General features: G+C 56.6%; 1 protein-coding gene across 2 annotated transcripts in view; it reads right to left on the minus strand.

The window, feature by feature from the left end:
* DHX37 (DEAH-box helicase 37) overlaps window positions 1-14988 on the minus strand; it is a 44821-nt gene that overhangs the window by 20445 nt on the left and 9388 nt on the right. For both annotated transcript variants that reach the window (XM_003817856.4, XM_063593763.1), the window contains exons 4-11: window positions 14575-14917; window positions 11421-11569; window positions 9494-9586; window positions 6555-6651; window positions 5354-5467; window positions 1845-1946; window positions 1513-1627; window positions 101-196 (exon numbers count right to left, since the gene is read on the minus strand). In XM_003817856.4, the coding sequence (XP_003817904.1) occupies window positions 101-196; window positions 1513-1627; window positions 1845-1946; window positions 5354-5467; window positions 6555-6651; window positions 9494-9586; window positions 11421-11569; window positions 14575-14917 (1109 nt within the window). The remainder of the gene's footprint in view (window positions 1-100; window positions 197-1512; window positions 1628-1844; window positions 1947-5353; window positions 5468-6554; window positions 6652-9493; window positions 9587-11420; window positions 11570-14574; window positions 14918-14988) is intronic.

Here is a 14988-nt window from a genome sequence, read left to right on the forward strand (position 1 = left end):
CCAGAGAGAAGCTCAGAGGCGGGAGCTGCACCCCAGCCAGGGAGCGCGAGGCCAAGCCCAGCTGCTCAGGGCAGAGTGCTGGTCGGGGCGTCCTCTTTACCTTGTGGCCGGGCTCTGGAGGGTGGGAAAGCCTTCCTGAGCCTGCGGCACAGCGCATGCACCTCAGCCTGCCCCGTCAGGAACACCAGGATGCCACCTGTGGAAAGAATGGGCCCCTCTATTATCCATCAGTCACTCACAAACATTTGCTTAGCAAAAGCACCTGCCAAGCCATGCTCTGAGAGGCAAGGTTCCAGGGATAATGGGGGAGGACAGGAGTACACAGACATAGATGAGCAGGGGGCAGCACGCCCAGACTGAAGCAGCTGCCGCCAGGGAGTTCAACAAACACGGCGACTGCACAGCCCAGCAGCATCACTCCCAGGAACAGACCCAAAAGCCCTGAGAAGCGTGCTCACATCGAACCCTGCACACCACACTCACAACAGTGACAGCGCCGTGGCTGCCCTGAGACCTGAGGCTGCAGGAAGGCTCACTGCCCAAGCTCCAGCCTCACCTCCCGCCAGCCCCAGTCTCCCAGAGAATGGATGGGAGCCCCGAAAGGCCGTAAGCAGAGCAAGGACAGAGCATCATGAAGCAGCAACCTCGGCTTCCTTGAAGGACGAGGTCAAGCTTGTTGGGAAGCACCCCCATGGCTCCTTGCCTCCCTAACATGAAGAAAGCCAGCCTTGGGCCCGAATTCGGCACACAAGAGTCTCTGGCTAGGCTGGGTGCAGTGGCTCACACTTGTAATTCCAGCACCTTGGGAGGCTGAGGCAGGCAGCTCACCTGAGGTCAGGAGTTCGAGACCAGCCCGGCCAACATGATGAAACCCCATCTCTACTAAAATACAAAAAATTAGCCGGGCGTGGCAGTGTGCGACCAGTGTGGGACCTGTAATCCCAGCTACTTGGGAGGCTGAGGCAGGAGAATCACTTGAACCCGGGAGGTGGAGGTTGCAGTGAGCCAAGATCCGCCACTGCACTCCCGCCTGGGCAACAAGAGTAAAACTCCGTATGAAAAAAAAAAAAGTCTGGCTGGAAGCGATCACAATCTATTCACACAGAAAGGTCACATCCATTTCAGTAACATGAGGTGGGTAACGGAGCAGGTATGATGGGGACAAGGCAGAACTGTGAAGGGTATCCGTGACTCTCGGGGGGATGTGCCTGTTCCCCTACAGTGTCTATGGTCACCTGCCAGCACTGGCCTGGGCCCTGTGGGTTTTTCTGCTTATCAGATGGGGACAGATGGCAAGCTCCACCATCTGGTAGCTGCTGAAGCCTCATAGTATTTTGAGTGGAATAAGGCCAGACAGGTGTCATGAACACTCTGGAATAAGTGAGGAAGCCGAGGCCTGGCAGGGTCAAGGGACTTTTCTGAGCCACTCGGAGATGGGCCCTCCCACACTCGTGCCTTCAGCGAGGGTTTAGGAAGGGAGGCTTCTTTCCCCTGACCTGGCCAGGGCCTCACCTGCGGGCAGCATCCGGTGGATCTTGCAGACCTTCCGGAAGCACTCGCCACTGTAGTCTTCCAGCGGTGTCCGCTTGTTGAAATGCACAGTCACTGGGAACTGCCTGGATTCCACCTGTGGGACGCCCAGGAAGGCATGGGGAGTGGGGGGGCACGAGCTTCGGCCCAGGGCTGCCTTCCCTTTCCCCATTATTCCGAATCAAGGTTTCTAACACCCGCTCCAAGCTGCTGTCAATCCCCCCTGTGACCAAGTGAGGTCTCTCAGGGGGCTCCCGACACCAGGGCGTCCTTGTGCCATCCAAGCTCACAGAGGACATGGGACCCTGTGTTACCTTGATGACCGGGGGCGGCTTGGTGAAGAGCCGCGGGTTCTGGGTGAAGTCCTCCACCCGCAGCGTGGCCGACATGATGAGCAGCTTGAGTGGCAGGTTCCTCTGCAGAAGGACAGGCTCAGTGACCGTGGCCCCAGGACCGCAGGTGGGTCTGAAGCCTGGGAAATCGGCATGGGGGTGCCCTGCTGCCCACCCCGTTTCCAGCCCCCACCCTCTGCCCCTTTCTGGATGCCAAAGGCTCCTTGGAGAAAGTGAGTCAATAGTGGGACCTGCCGCTCCCAGGTCAGTGGCTTGTTCCAGGGGGTCTTTCAGAGTCAGGCTTTGATGGTAGAATATGAGGCAGGTGGGCTGAGACTGGGGCCCACCCAACCCAGCTCCTACCTGACACCAAGATTGACTGAGTGTCTGTGCCGGGGGCTCAGGGAAGAGCTGCCTGATTCTCTGGGGTCTGTGGGGGGTGGGAGAGAGCTCCCGGGAGCTCCCTGGTCCCCAGGCCGCTCAGCAATGCCTAATGGCCTCATGGTGAGCTCTGCTTCAAGCTCTTGCTGCCTTTGCTGCTACGAAACCCCAAACCCAGAAGCTAAGGAGTGGCCAAAGCACCTCTGTGGGAGGCAGGACACCCAGCACAGGCCCCTCTCTTGCCCCACAGTGACCGTCCCTGCCTGCCTCACCCCCGTGCCTTCCAGACCCCACCTCACCCTCTCTGCTTGGCCACTCTAGACTCCCTGATGGCCCCTAAAGACATAAACCAAGGCCACAGTGAGGTGTCACTGTCCACCCACAGGGATGTCTAGAATAACAGAAATGGAAAACGACAAGTGCTGGCAGGATGTGGAGAAACTGGAAGCTCTGACACTGCTGGTGGGGAAGTACCATGGAATTCTGCAGCCGCTGGGGGAAATCATTTGCAAATGGTTACACACAGAGTGACCATGGTCCAGCTTCTTGGGAGGCTGAGGCAAAAGGATTCCTTAAGCCCAGAAGGTCGGGGTTGCAGTGAGCTGTGATTGCACCGCTGCACTCCAGCCTCAGTGACAATGAGACCCTGCCTCGAAAAAAAAAAACAAAAACCACCACAACAAAAAACCATAAAAGGCATAGCGTTTCTTTTTGTTTTTGTTTTTCAGATGAAGTCTCGCTTTCTCACCCAGGCTGGAGTGCAGTGGCGCGATCTCGGCTCACTGCAAGCTCCACCTGCTGGGTTCAAGTGATTCTCCCGCCTCAGCCTCCTGAGTAGTTGAGATTACAGGTGTGCGCCACCAGGCCTGGCTAATTTTTCGTTTTTTTAGTAGAGACAGGGTTTCACCATGTTGGCCAGGCTGGTCTTGAACTCCTGACCTCAAGTGATCCACCCGCCTCAGCATCCCACAGTGCTGGGATTACAGGCGTGAGCCACCGTGCCCGGCCTAGGGTTTCTTTTTGGATTGATGAGTGACAAAATATAAAACTGTGGTGATGGCTGCACACTCTGTGAACGGACTAAAAACCACTGAATTGTACATTTGAACAGATGAATGATATGAAATGTGAATCACAGCCCAATAAAGCTTGTTACCAAAAGAAAAAAGGCACCAGGCAGACGCCCACCTCAGGACCTTTGCATTGCTCTCCTCCAGTCAGACTTCTCCTCGCTCTGCAATGCACGCCGCTCACTCCCTCCCTCATTCAGCCTTCCACTTGAGCTCAGAGGTCACTTTTCGGGTGAAGCCCTCACTAGCCCTGTGTCCTCCCTCCACTGCCCTCGGCTTTGTCTGTCACTGGCTCACATACTCTGAGTCTGCGTCCTGCCTGCCACCCTTGCTGAAGTGGAGGCCCCAGGAGGGCAGGAACTGTTAGAACAAGACAGCGTCTTGTTCACTGTTGATTTTCAGGGCCTTGAATGTGGCCAGGCTCGTGGCACATGTGGAGCGCAGGCCCCTCTCCCCGCCGAGAGGGTGAGACAGGCCTACTGCATGAAGCCGCGCCCCAGGGTGGCACCCACCAACTCAGCAGGCCCCTGTGTCAGGCTGGGGCAGGGAGATGGAGAAAGAGGCCCTGGGGAGCCCCTCTCAGAGCTCCGGGAGCCTGGCCCTTGGCTGGGCAGGCCCACCCGCTCTGCTGATCCCAGAGGCCCAGAGGCCCAGAGGCCTCATCAACCAGCCCCATGGCGCCTGGCCAGGCATCAACACTTCTCCTGAGCCTCTTGCTTTGGATGGGGAGAAGGACACCAGTTGATGAGGCTGGCACTGGGGCGGTGGGGAGGGGATCACACAGGGGCTGTTCCAAGATTCACAGCCCTGGCACTAGGCCTAGACCTAGGTCCAGGGAGACCTTGTGCTCGGGGCTCCCCAGCACCCGCCTCCTGCGCGGGTACAACGGGGAACAGGTGAAGGAAGCCCAAGCCTCTGACAGAGCTGGGGGGGGGGGCCAGGGCTCGGGGCTCCCCAGCACCCGCCTCCTGCGCGGGTACAACGGGGAACAGGTGAAGGAAGCCCAAGCCTCTGACAGAGCTGGGGGGGGGGGGCCAGGGCTCGGGGCTCCCCAGCACCCGCCTCCTGCGCGGGTACAACGGGGAACAGGTGAAGGAAGCCCAAGCCTCTGACAGAGCTGGGGGGGGGGGGCCAGGGCTCGGGGCTCCCCAGCACCCGCCTCCTGCGCGGGTACAACGGGGAACAGGTGAAGGAAGCCCAAGCCTCTGACAGAGCTGGGGGGGGGGGGCCAGGGCTCGGGGCTCCCCAGCACCCGCCTCCTGCGCGGGTACAACGGGGAACAGGTGAAGGAAGCCCAAGCCTCTGACAGAGCTGGGGGGGGGGGGCCAGGGCTCGGGGCTCCCCAGCACCCGCCTCCTGCGCGGGTACAACGGGGAACAGGTGAAGGAAGCCCAAGCCTCTGACAGAGCTGGGGGGGGGGGCCAGGGCTCGGGGCTCCCCAGCACCCGCCTCCTGCGCGGGTACAACGGGGAACAGGTGAAGGAAGCCCAAGCCTCTGACAGAGCTGGGGGGGGGGCCAGGGCTCGGGGCTCCCCAGCACCCGCCTCCTGCGCGGGTACAACGGGGAACAGGTGAAGGAAGCCCAAGCCTCTGACAGAGCTGGGGGGGGGGCCAGGGCTCGGGGCTCCCCAGCACCCGCCTCCTGCGCGGGTACAACGGGGAACAGGTGAAGGAAGCCCAAGCCTCTGACAGAGCTGGGGGGGGGGCCAGGGCTCGGGGCTCCCCAGCACCCGCCTCCTGCGCGGGTACAACGGGGAACAGGTGAAGGAAGCCCAAGCCTCTGACAGAGCTGGGGGGGGGGGGGCCAGGGCTCGGGGCTCCCCAGCACCCGCCTCCTGCGCGGGTACAACAGGGAACAGGTGAAGGAAGCCCAAGCCTCTGACAGAGCTGGGGGTGGGGGGGGCCAGGGCTCGGGGCTCCCCAGCACCCGCCTCCTGCGCGGGTACAACGGGGAACAGGTGAAGGAAGCCCAAGCCTCTGACAGAGCTGGGGGGCGGGGGCCAGGGCTCGGGGCTCCCCAGCACCCGCCTCCTGCGCTACCTTAGCCCGGAGAGTCACAATGCGGGACAGGAGGCCGATGAGGATGTCCGTGTACACGCTCCTCTCGTGGGCCTCGTCGATGATCACCACCTTGTACCGCAGCAGCAGGAAGTCCTGGGGGGAGGTCCGGGGTGAGGCCCACCCTTCCAGCCTGAGCCCCAAGGGCCGCTTCACGTGCCAGAACTCCCACTTGAGGAGACAGTGTTAGAGGAAGGGCAGCTGCTCTTCATCAGAGGTGAGCTGCTCAACTCAGATGCCCGCGGAGTGGGAGGGCAGGTGGGAAATGGACATGAGATGTGGGGTGGGGCCGTGGGCAGTTGGACAGCAGGTGCCACCCAGACAGGGGCCACCCAGACCCAAACTGCATCCACCGCCACCCCCAGGAGTCCCAGTGGCTTCAAAGCCAGGAGGGCTGGAATCACCTTTGCCATCCCCCTGGGAGAATGGCCCTGCCCAAAGGGACGTCACAGCCAGCACGGAGCACAGCTTCTTCACCAGACAGCAGTCCCCCACCCGGGCCCTGCATGCTCTCTGGACACGCATGCCACCCACTTGACCGAATGGCCGGCTCCCTAGGAAGCATGGGGTGCTTCCCCAAGGCCCAAGTGGGCTGACTAGGGAGGCAGCAGCTGGGGTTCCGATTTACAAACGGAAAGTCCTTGGGACGCAGCTTCTGAGGCCAGGGACCGTGAAGACGCTCAAGGGCAAGCCCCAGCGGCCCCTCCCCTTTCCCTCAGCCTGAGGCTGGTACCCCACTCCGAGTCTGGTGCTGCCCCTCACCAAACGCAACTGGACTCGAAGCTCCCAAGAGGGGGCTGTGTCTGGACCCGCCGCGGGGCAGAGCCTGCACACCACAGGCTTTCAGTACACCCCCGGCAAGGCGTGAACTCTGTGAGTCAGTCACAATAAAAATACAAGTTCACATTTCACGAGCACCATCTAGGTACGGGCCACTGTGCTAAGCTGTCAGCATGCACTCTACAACTTCCGCTTCAAAATGATTCTCTAAGGAATGCACCAACATACTCATCAAGAAACTGAGCTTGGAGAGGTTAAGTAACTCGCCCAAAGTCACACAGCAGCACCGTGGGAGTGCTGGATCAACGGGTGGCTTGCCGGCTGCTCATATCCCAGGTGACATCCTAGCACCCCGCCCCCATGCCCACTGGCCTTGCTCTGTGAGCCAGGATCCGCAACCAACCTTCTGGATTTCTTTGAGCAGCACACCATCCGTCATGAACTTGATTCTGGTCTCCTCTGTCACGTTTCCTTCATACCGGATCTGGTAGGAGACGACCCTGTATGGGCAGAGTTCGGGTTAGGGCAGAGCCGCGCCTGGCTGGGGCTGTCGCCACGGGGCCACTACAAGGCAGGCCGTGGAGCAGGCAGGCGGCTTGAGGGCAGGGCCCGCCAGCAACCTGAAACAAGTCCCAGACATCTCCCCAGTCCACTCTCCCCCTCCAAAATCCTGGTTTCTGAAGGGAAGGGAAGGAGCTGTTAAGGGCAACTGAGGAGCCAGGCCCTGAACACCTCGGCCAGAGCCCTCCTCGGATGGCGACTATGCCAGGAGGCGCTGGGGAGACCTGCACATGGGCTGGAGTGTGTTCCAGAGACTTCACAGACTTGGCAACTGTCATCGGGGTACTGCAGCTGTATGTGTTTCACAAAAAGTCCTTGTCTTAATTCAAAAATTAATCTGGTGTGGTGGTGTGCACCTGTAGTCCCAGCTACTCAGGAGGCTGAGGTGGGAGAATTACTTGTGCCCAAGAGGTTGAGGCTGCACTGAGCAAAGATGGCACCACTGCACTCCAGCCTGGGCAACAGAGCCATCTCAAAAAACAAAAAATGGCTCACGCCTGTAAACCCAGCACTTTGGGAGGCCGAGGTGGGTGGATCACCTGAGGTGAGGAGTTCAAGACCAGCCTGGCCAACATGGTGAGACCCCATCTCTACTAACTACAAAAATTAGCCGGGCACCTGCAATTCCAGCTATTCGGGAGGCTGAGGCAGGAGAATCGTTTGAACCCAGGAGGCAAAGGTTGCAGTGAGCCAAGATCGCACCACTGAACTCCAGCCTGTGTGACAAAGTGAAACTCCGTCTCAAAAAAGAAAAAAAAAAAATTAGTTCTTATCTCTCAGATCTGTACAGCAAAATATTGAGGATAAAATAAGATACCTAAGATTTGCTTCTAAACAGTGGGGGGGAGGGGGGCCAGGAGGAGAGTACAGACCCAACAGGGTAGGGCAAGAGTTGACAATTATTACAACTGGGTCTTGGGTACCTGGGGGCTCATTATACTATCCTTTCTACTTATGTATATGCGCCCCCCCACCCTTTTTTTTTTTTTTTTTTTGAGATGGAGTCTCACTCTTGTTGTCCAGGCTGAAGTGCAATGGCGTGATCTCGGCTCATGGCAACCTCTGCCTCTCGGGTTCAAGCGATTCTTCTGCCTCACCCTCCTGAATAGCTGGATTATAGGCATGTGCCACCACACCCACCTAATTTTTTTGTATTTTTCGTAGACATGGGTTTTCTTCATGTTTGTCAGGCTAGTCACAAACTCCCAACCTCTGGTGATCCGCCTGCCTCGGCCTCTCAAAGTCCTGGGATTACAGGCGTGAGCCGCCAAGTCCTGGGATTACAGGCGTGAGCCGCCATGCCCAGTCCCCAAATTTTTTTTTTTTTTCTGAGACGGAGTCTCGCTCTTTCGCCCAGGCCAGACTGCAGTGGTGCTATCTCAATCTCGGTTCACTGCAAGCTCTGCCTCCTGGGTTCACGCCATTCTCCTGCCTCAGCCTCCCGAGTAGCTAGCATTACAGGCACCCGCCACTGCGCACGGCTAATTTTTTGTAGTTTTTTCAAGAGACGGGGTTTCACCGTGTTAGCCAGGATGGTCTCGATCTCCTGACCTCATGATCCACCTGCCTCGGCCTCCCAAAGTGCTGGGATTACAGGCATGAGCCACCACACCCGGCCACCCAGTCCCCAAATTTTTATAATATTTAACAAGTTAAAAAGAGAATGAGGCAGCTTTTTCTAGACGCACGCTGACTATGCACAGAATTGTCCAGGAGGACGTGCAGGAGATGGGCAGTGGTGGCTGCTCCTGGAAAGGAGGCAGGGCATTGGGTGAGAAGGGGCCCCCAGTACTCCATCCCTGCCTTAGCGTCCTCCGAGCCTAACGTACAAAGACAACAAGTCCCCCAACTGGCATGCTGACCCGGGGGCCGGTGGCTCTGTCTGGTCCACCACCACGTCCTGAGAGCCCAGGACGGGCCTGGCACACTAGATGCTGCCTAGTAACATCTGCTGAGTGGGCAGATGAGGCAGGCTCTCACTCTGTGCTCTTTTGTGCCTTCTGGATTTTAGACCATGCTGGACATGTTAGACACAGGCCTCTGCATTATAAACATATGCTCCCAGCCATTGTAAAGCAAGTGCTATATCTGCCTGTTCAAGGCTGCTTTCCAAAGCAAGTCCTACAGACCTACCGCCTGAAGATTTTTTTTTTTTTGAGACAGAGTATCACTCTTCTTGCCCATGCTGGAGTGCAATGGTGCGATCTTGGCTTACGGCAACCTCTGCCTCCTGGGTTCAAGTGATTCTCCTGCCTTAACCTCCCGAGTAGCTGGGATTACAGGCATGTGCCACCACACCTGGCTCATTTTGTATTTCTAGTAGAGACAGGGTTTCTCCATGTTGGTCAGGTTGGTCTCGAATTCCCGACCTCAGGTGATCTGCCCGCCTTGGCCTCCCAAAGCGCTGGAATTACAGGCGTGAGCCACCACACCCGGCCAAGATTTTGTACTTTAGAACCTTGAGTTTTAGATTAACCCGGCAATGCTAGGTACTAGCTCCGTGACTGCCTGCATCTGGCCCCCTGCTCTGTTCTTGAGCCCCTGGATGGGCCACTCTGTCCCCTCGGCACACTGTGCAGGATGTAAGCTTGCTTGGAGGCCCCCTGCTTGGGCAGGTCCTGGAAAGTTCTCTCCCACAATGATTCCCAGTGCTACATGCAGAGGTGACACTCCACCCAGCACCCTCGGCACAGATGCTGCTCACCTCCTCCTGGGCTTCCCACATCTGGGCAAGGCCACAGGACCACCCCATAGTCCGCCCCAGGGAAGTAGAGCCCTCACCGCTGGGACAGATTCATCTCCTTGGCCACTCGCTGGGACATGGCCACGGCGGCCACTCGGCGGGGCTCCGTGACACCGATGATGCTGTCTTCACTGGAGGAGGAAGAACATGGCCATCAACAGTGTGCAGCCCCACCTGTTCATCCCAAAGCCTCATGCAGTTCCACAGCAAGATTTGCCATACTGACCTGGCGCTCACCCAGGGGCGGTGGGAAACAGTGCCAGGCTGCACTACTTTTAACAGCAAACGGAACAGCCCAAAGGCCAACAACACATAGAAAACGGTTCGACATTCACCATGCAGCCGACACCAGGCAGCCGCTAGAAGGAACGGGGCCTGGGGGAACCAGGCTGGGAGCTCTGTTTACGCCAGTCAAGCATAAGCTCCTCCAGACACAGGAACCCGCCAAGCCAATGGGTGGCTGGTCCCAGCTCTGTGGGAACATTAACGCCACAGACCTGCAGCTGCTCTCCCTCGAAAGGCTGCTGACGGGGCTGGCCCTCGCTGGGTGCCTGAACCTGTACAACAGGAGAGCTCCTTCCATTCCCTGTAAATGCGGGGCCCACTGTGCCCAGCCTGTTTGTGCAAACAGGGTGGTTTATGCCGGACACCTGCTTTCCTTTTAGGCATCTAGGATTTCGTTCCTGCCAGGCAGGCCGGGCTTAGGCGACCCCAGTAACAGCCGTGGACCCTGAATCTCTAACAAGCTTCCCTGGTGGAGGATAGTTCCTGTATGGCCACAGGTGGCTACTGGAGAATCCAGTGCGTCCTGTGTGAGTCCACCAGGAGGGGAATCTGGAAGCTGGAGCTGGGCTTCCCCAGAACACCCCAGGTACCACTGCCCTCTGCTGATCGCGTCCTTCGCTGTAATATACCATAGCCATGTGCAGGGTAACATGCTGAGTCCTGGGAGTCCCCGGTCAATCACCGAACCTGAGCATGCTCTTGGGGACCCCAACACACATGGGTCAAAAGTGCCAATAGCAGGCTACACAGTGAAAATAGTAAGCACAGGCTGGGCGGGGTGGCTCACACCTGTAATCCCAGCACTTTGGGAGATCGAGGTGGGTGGATCACATGAGGTCAGGAGTTTGAGACCAGCCTGACCAACATGGTGAAACTCTGTCTCTTGGCCGGGCACAGTGGCTCATGCCTGTAATCCCAGCACTTTGGGAGGCCGAGGCGGGCGGATCACGAGGTCAGGAGATCGAGACCATCCTGGCTAACATGGTGAAACCCCGTCTCTACTAAAAATACAAAAAAATTAGCTGGGCGTGGTGATGGGCGCCTGTAGTCCCAGCTACTTGGGAGGCTGAGGCAGGAGAATGGCGTGAACCCGGGAGGCGGAGCTTGCAGTGAGCCGAGATCGCGCCACTACACTCCAGCTTGGGCAACAGAGTGAAACTCCGTCTCAAAAAAAATAATAATAAAAAGAAAAAAGAAAAAAAAAAGAAACCCTGTCTCTACTAAAAATACAAAAATTAGCTGGGTGTGGTGGCGGGCGCCTGTAATCCCACCTGTTCAGGAGGCTGAGGCAGGAGAATCGCTTGAACCCGGGAGGCGGAGTTGCAGTGAGCCAAGATCACACCACTGTACTCCAGCCAGGGTGACACAGCGAGACGCTGTCTCAAAAAAAAAAAAAAAAAGGAAAAAAGAAAATAGTAAGCACATAGCTCTACGTGCCAGGAATTAAGTGTGCTACGCAAGTTCACTCACTTAATCCACACGACAACCTTGTGAAGTAGGCGCTATTATTCCCATCTCACAGCTGGGGCCCAGAGAGGTTAAGTAGCTTGTCTGAAGTCACACAGCATGCACAGGGCAGATCCAGGATTGGATCCTGGGGAGCCCAGGCTCTTATCGACCTTTCAGGGCATCTCCAGTGTCACTGAGGGACCCAGAGAGAACCCGGTATCCAGCCCCTACCTGCTGAAGCCTGCTTCATAGAGAAACTGAGGCACCTGTGTGGTCTTCCCGCTGCCGGTCTCACCACACACGATGACGATGGGGTGCTCGGCCACAGCCTCCATGATTACTTGCTCTTCGGAGAGAATTGGGAGCTTCAGCCGTTCCTCCTGGAAGGAGAGGAAGTCAGCACTTAGGGAGCAGCAAGACTATAGACAGTGATGGGACCTCCAGGAAGGTGGCAGCTGACACATGGGTGCTGAACAGATGTGCCTGCTGGGGAACAGAGGCCCTGACAGCTGGGGAGGGGACCAGGAGCCATGGTCCAGGAGAGACAGAGACAGGGATCACATCCTTCAGGACACCAGGACTGACATCCCCAGGCACAGCTTGGTTGGGGCAGAGCAGTCTCTCAGAGATATGGGAACCCTCGGCTGTTGCTGGCAGGAGTCTCAATTAATGGCCCAGCCACTTCGATAAATAATCTGGTGCAAATTTTCTCAAAGTTAAGATGTGTGGCCCTGCAGTTCCTCTCCTAGGTACATATTCCAGAGCAGGGGCTTTCTACATTTTTTCCTGTGACTCATGGAAAGAAACACATTTTATATCATGACTCAGTACACACACAGGCATGTATATGTATCATATATGGAAGGAACAGTTCTGTGAAACATGGCTCACCCTAAGGTGTATGCAATGGCGCGATCTCGGCTCACTGCAACCTCTGCCTCCCGGGTTCAAGCGATTCTCCCGCCTCAGCCTCCCGAGTAGCTGGGATTACAGGCACATGCCACCACGCCCAGCTAATTTTTGTATTTTTAGTGGAAATGTGGTTTCACCAGGTTGGCCAGGCTGGTCTTGAACTCCTGACCTCAGGTGATCTGCCCACCTCGGCCTCCCAAAGTGCTGGGATTACAGGCATGAGCCACCATGCCTGGCCAGCAAGCTCATATTCTTAATTTTTGTTCTATTTCTATTCTATTTTATTCCACTTGTTGTATTTATTTACTTTTTGAGACAGAGTTTCACTCTTGTTGTCCAGGCTGGAGTGCAATAGTGTGATCTTGGCTCACTGCAACCTCCACCTCCTGGGTTCAAGTGATTCTCCTGCCTCAGCCTCCTGAGTAGCTGGGATTACAGGCACCCACCACCATGCCCGGCTAATTTTTGTATTTTCAGAGAGATGGGGTTTCACCACGTTGGCCAGGCTGGTGTCAAACTCCTGACCTCAGGTGATCCACCCGCCTCGGCCTCCCAAAGTGTTGGGATTACAGGCGTGAGCCATCGTGCCTGGCCTCCATTTGTTTTTTTTAAAAATATGAGGCCAGGCATGATGGCTCATGCCTGTAATCCCAGCAACTTGAGAGGCCAAGGGAGAGGATTGCTTGAGGTCAGGAATTCAAGACCAGCCTGGGCAACATAGCCAGACTCTGTCTCTACAAAAAAATAAAAATAAAAAAGTTAGCCAGGCATGGTGGCACATATCTGTAGTGCCAGCTACTCAGGAGGCTGAGGTGGGAGGACCGCTTGAGCCCAGGAGGTAGAGGCTGCAGTGAACTGTGATCACACCACTGCACTCCAGCCTGAGTAACAGAACAAGACACTGTCTCAAAAAAAAAAAAAAAGAAAAGATTAAAAGCTACTCAATTCATGACCCAGAGATGGCTATCATGTCATTTGCAAACACTGCCCAAGAGAAACTTCTGCACATGCGCTCATAGGAGAGGGACAAGAACGTTTAAAACAGCAGTGAAGGCCAGTCATGTGCTCATGCCTGTAATCCCAGCACTTTAGGAGGCCAAAGCGGGCAGATTGCCTGAGTTTGGGAGTTGCCTGAGCTTGGGAGTTCAAGACCAGCCTGGGCAACATGGCAAAACCCCGTCTCTACAAAAAAAATACAAAGTTAGCCAAGCGTAGTAGCGTGTGCCCACAGTCCCAGGCTCTTTGGGAGGGTGAGGCAGGAAGGTCACTTGAGCCTCGGAGGCGGAGGTTGCAGTCAGCTGAGATCAAACCTCTGCACTTTAGCCTGGGTGACAGAGTGAGACCCTGTTTCAAACGAACAAACAACAAAAACAGCAGTGAAGATAACAGCAAAAAGCTAAAACAACCAACTATCCAGCAACAGAATACTCATCCTGCGCTATATTCACACCGTGGAATACTCGATAGCAGTGGGGAAAAAGTAAATGAGCCTCAGCTGCCTGCATCAACATGGATGTATCCCAAGATATAATGCTGAGTAACAAAAAAGCAAACTGGAATAACGTAAAGGACATGATGCCACTTTTAAATACAGGCAAACCTACGGTATGTATTGCTTAGGAATATGGACAGGATACGAATAGGGAAAAATTCACAAAGAAAAGCAGGAACTGAAGTCCCAAGGGATGGCAGGGACACGGGATGGAGGAGGCCAAGCCCCTGAGTGACCGCGCGGAGCAGAACCCCACACCCTCCTTGCCACCAGATGGCACTGGGTGATGACATCACCTAGAAGCAAACGTTTGTGGTGTGAAGCCACTGGCACTTTGGGGTCATTTGCTAGAGCGGTCAGCTTACCCTGATGAAGACTTATAAAAGCAGAAAAATGTACTTAGAAGCAGGATCCCAATTCCATTCAACAGCCAACATTACTCCTCTAGGGATCCAGAGTTCCTATGTGGGCTGTGGGCTTTCCATGCCCCAAATCCTTTCATTGTCATCACAACCCAGTGAGACACTCATTGTACCAGGAAGGAAACAGGCACAGAGAGGGGGAGCCCCTTCAGTAGCCGGAATATTCCCATTTTACAGATGCGCGGGAAGTGAGCTGGAGAGCAGGGGAATCAGCACTTCATTTCGGGTCAACTGATTCACAGCCCAAACTCTTGTCTGGATCGGGGCAGCCCAGGCCAGGCCCGCTGGTCAGAGGGCAGTGGCGATGAAGCTACTGCCACCGACCTCCAGGGCCCCGAGCCTGCCAGGCGTGCCACCAGACACCCGCCCTGCACTGTGATCCTCCTCGCGCACCAATCCCTGCCACAGCCTCAAGGGAGGCGCAGTCACTCTCCCCTTTCCCAGATGGGGACATGGAGGCACAGAGAAGGGATGCCCTTGCCCCACTTCACCAGGACGCCCTCTGTGCGCCCCTTGCCCGCTAACCTAGATTCTTAATCACAAACACGGGGTGGCGAACCTGCATTTCCGGGGAGCGGTTCACAGGGATGAAGACGGCGGGCTTAGCCAGGGCCCTGGGCAGTGGTGGGGCTGCAGCTGGAGGAGGAGGAACAGTCATCCCAGCCGGCACGGGCTGACTGCTGGGTGCTGGAGCTGGCGGCAGAGGTGCCACGGTGGTCCCCACACCAGCCTCAGCCGGCTCAGCAGCTGGGTCCTCGTCCAGCTCCGACTCCTCCTCCAGCTCCGATTCTGACTCCTCCTCCTCCTCCTCCTCAGCTGAGGGCCAGCGGCGACGCTTCCGGTGGGCACCGCTGAGGCTGCTGATCTTCTCCTGGCCCGGGGCTACCACCTCGTCAGCCTTCCTGTTGAGATAGCAGAGACTTCAGGCACAGAGGCCCCACCTCAATCCCAGAGGTCAGGACTCCAAGGCCAC

This window comes from Pan paniscus, chromosome 10 (assembly GCF_029289425.2).
Source record: "Pan paniscus chromosome 10, NHGRI_mPanPan1-v2.0_pri, whole genome shotgun sequence".
NCBI classification, from domain to species: Eukaryota; Metazoa; Chordata; class Mammalia; order Primates; family Hominidae; genus Pan; species Pan paniscus.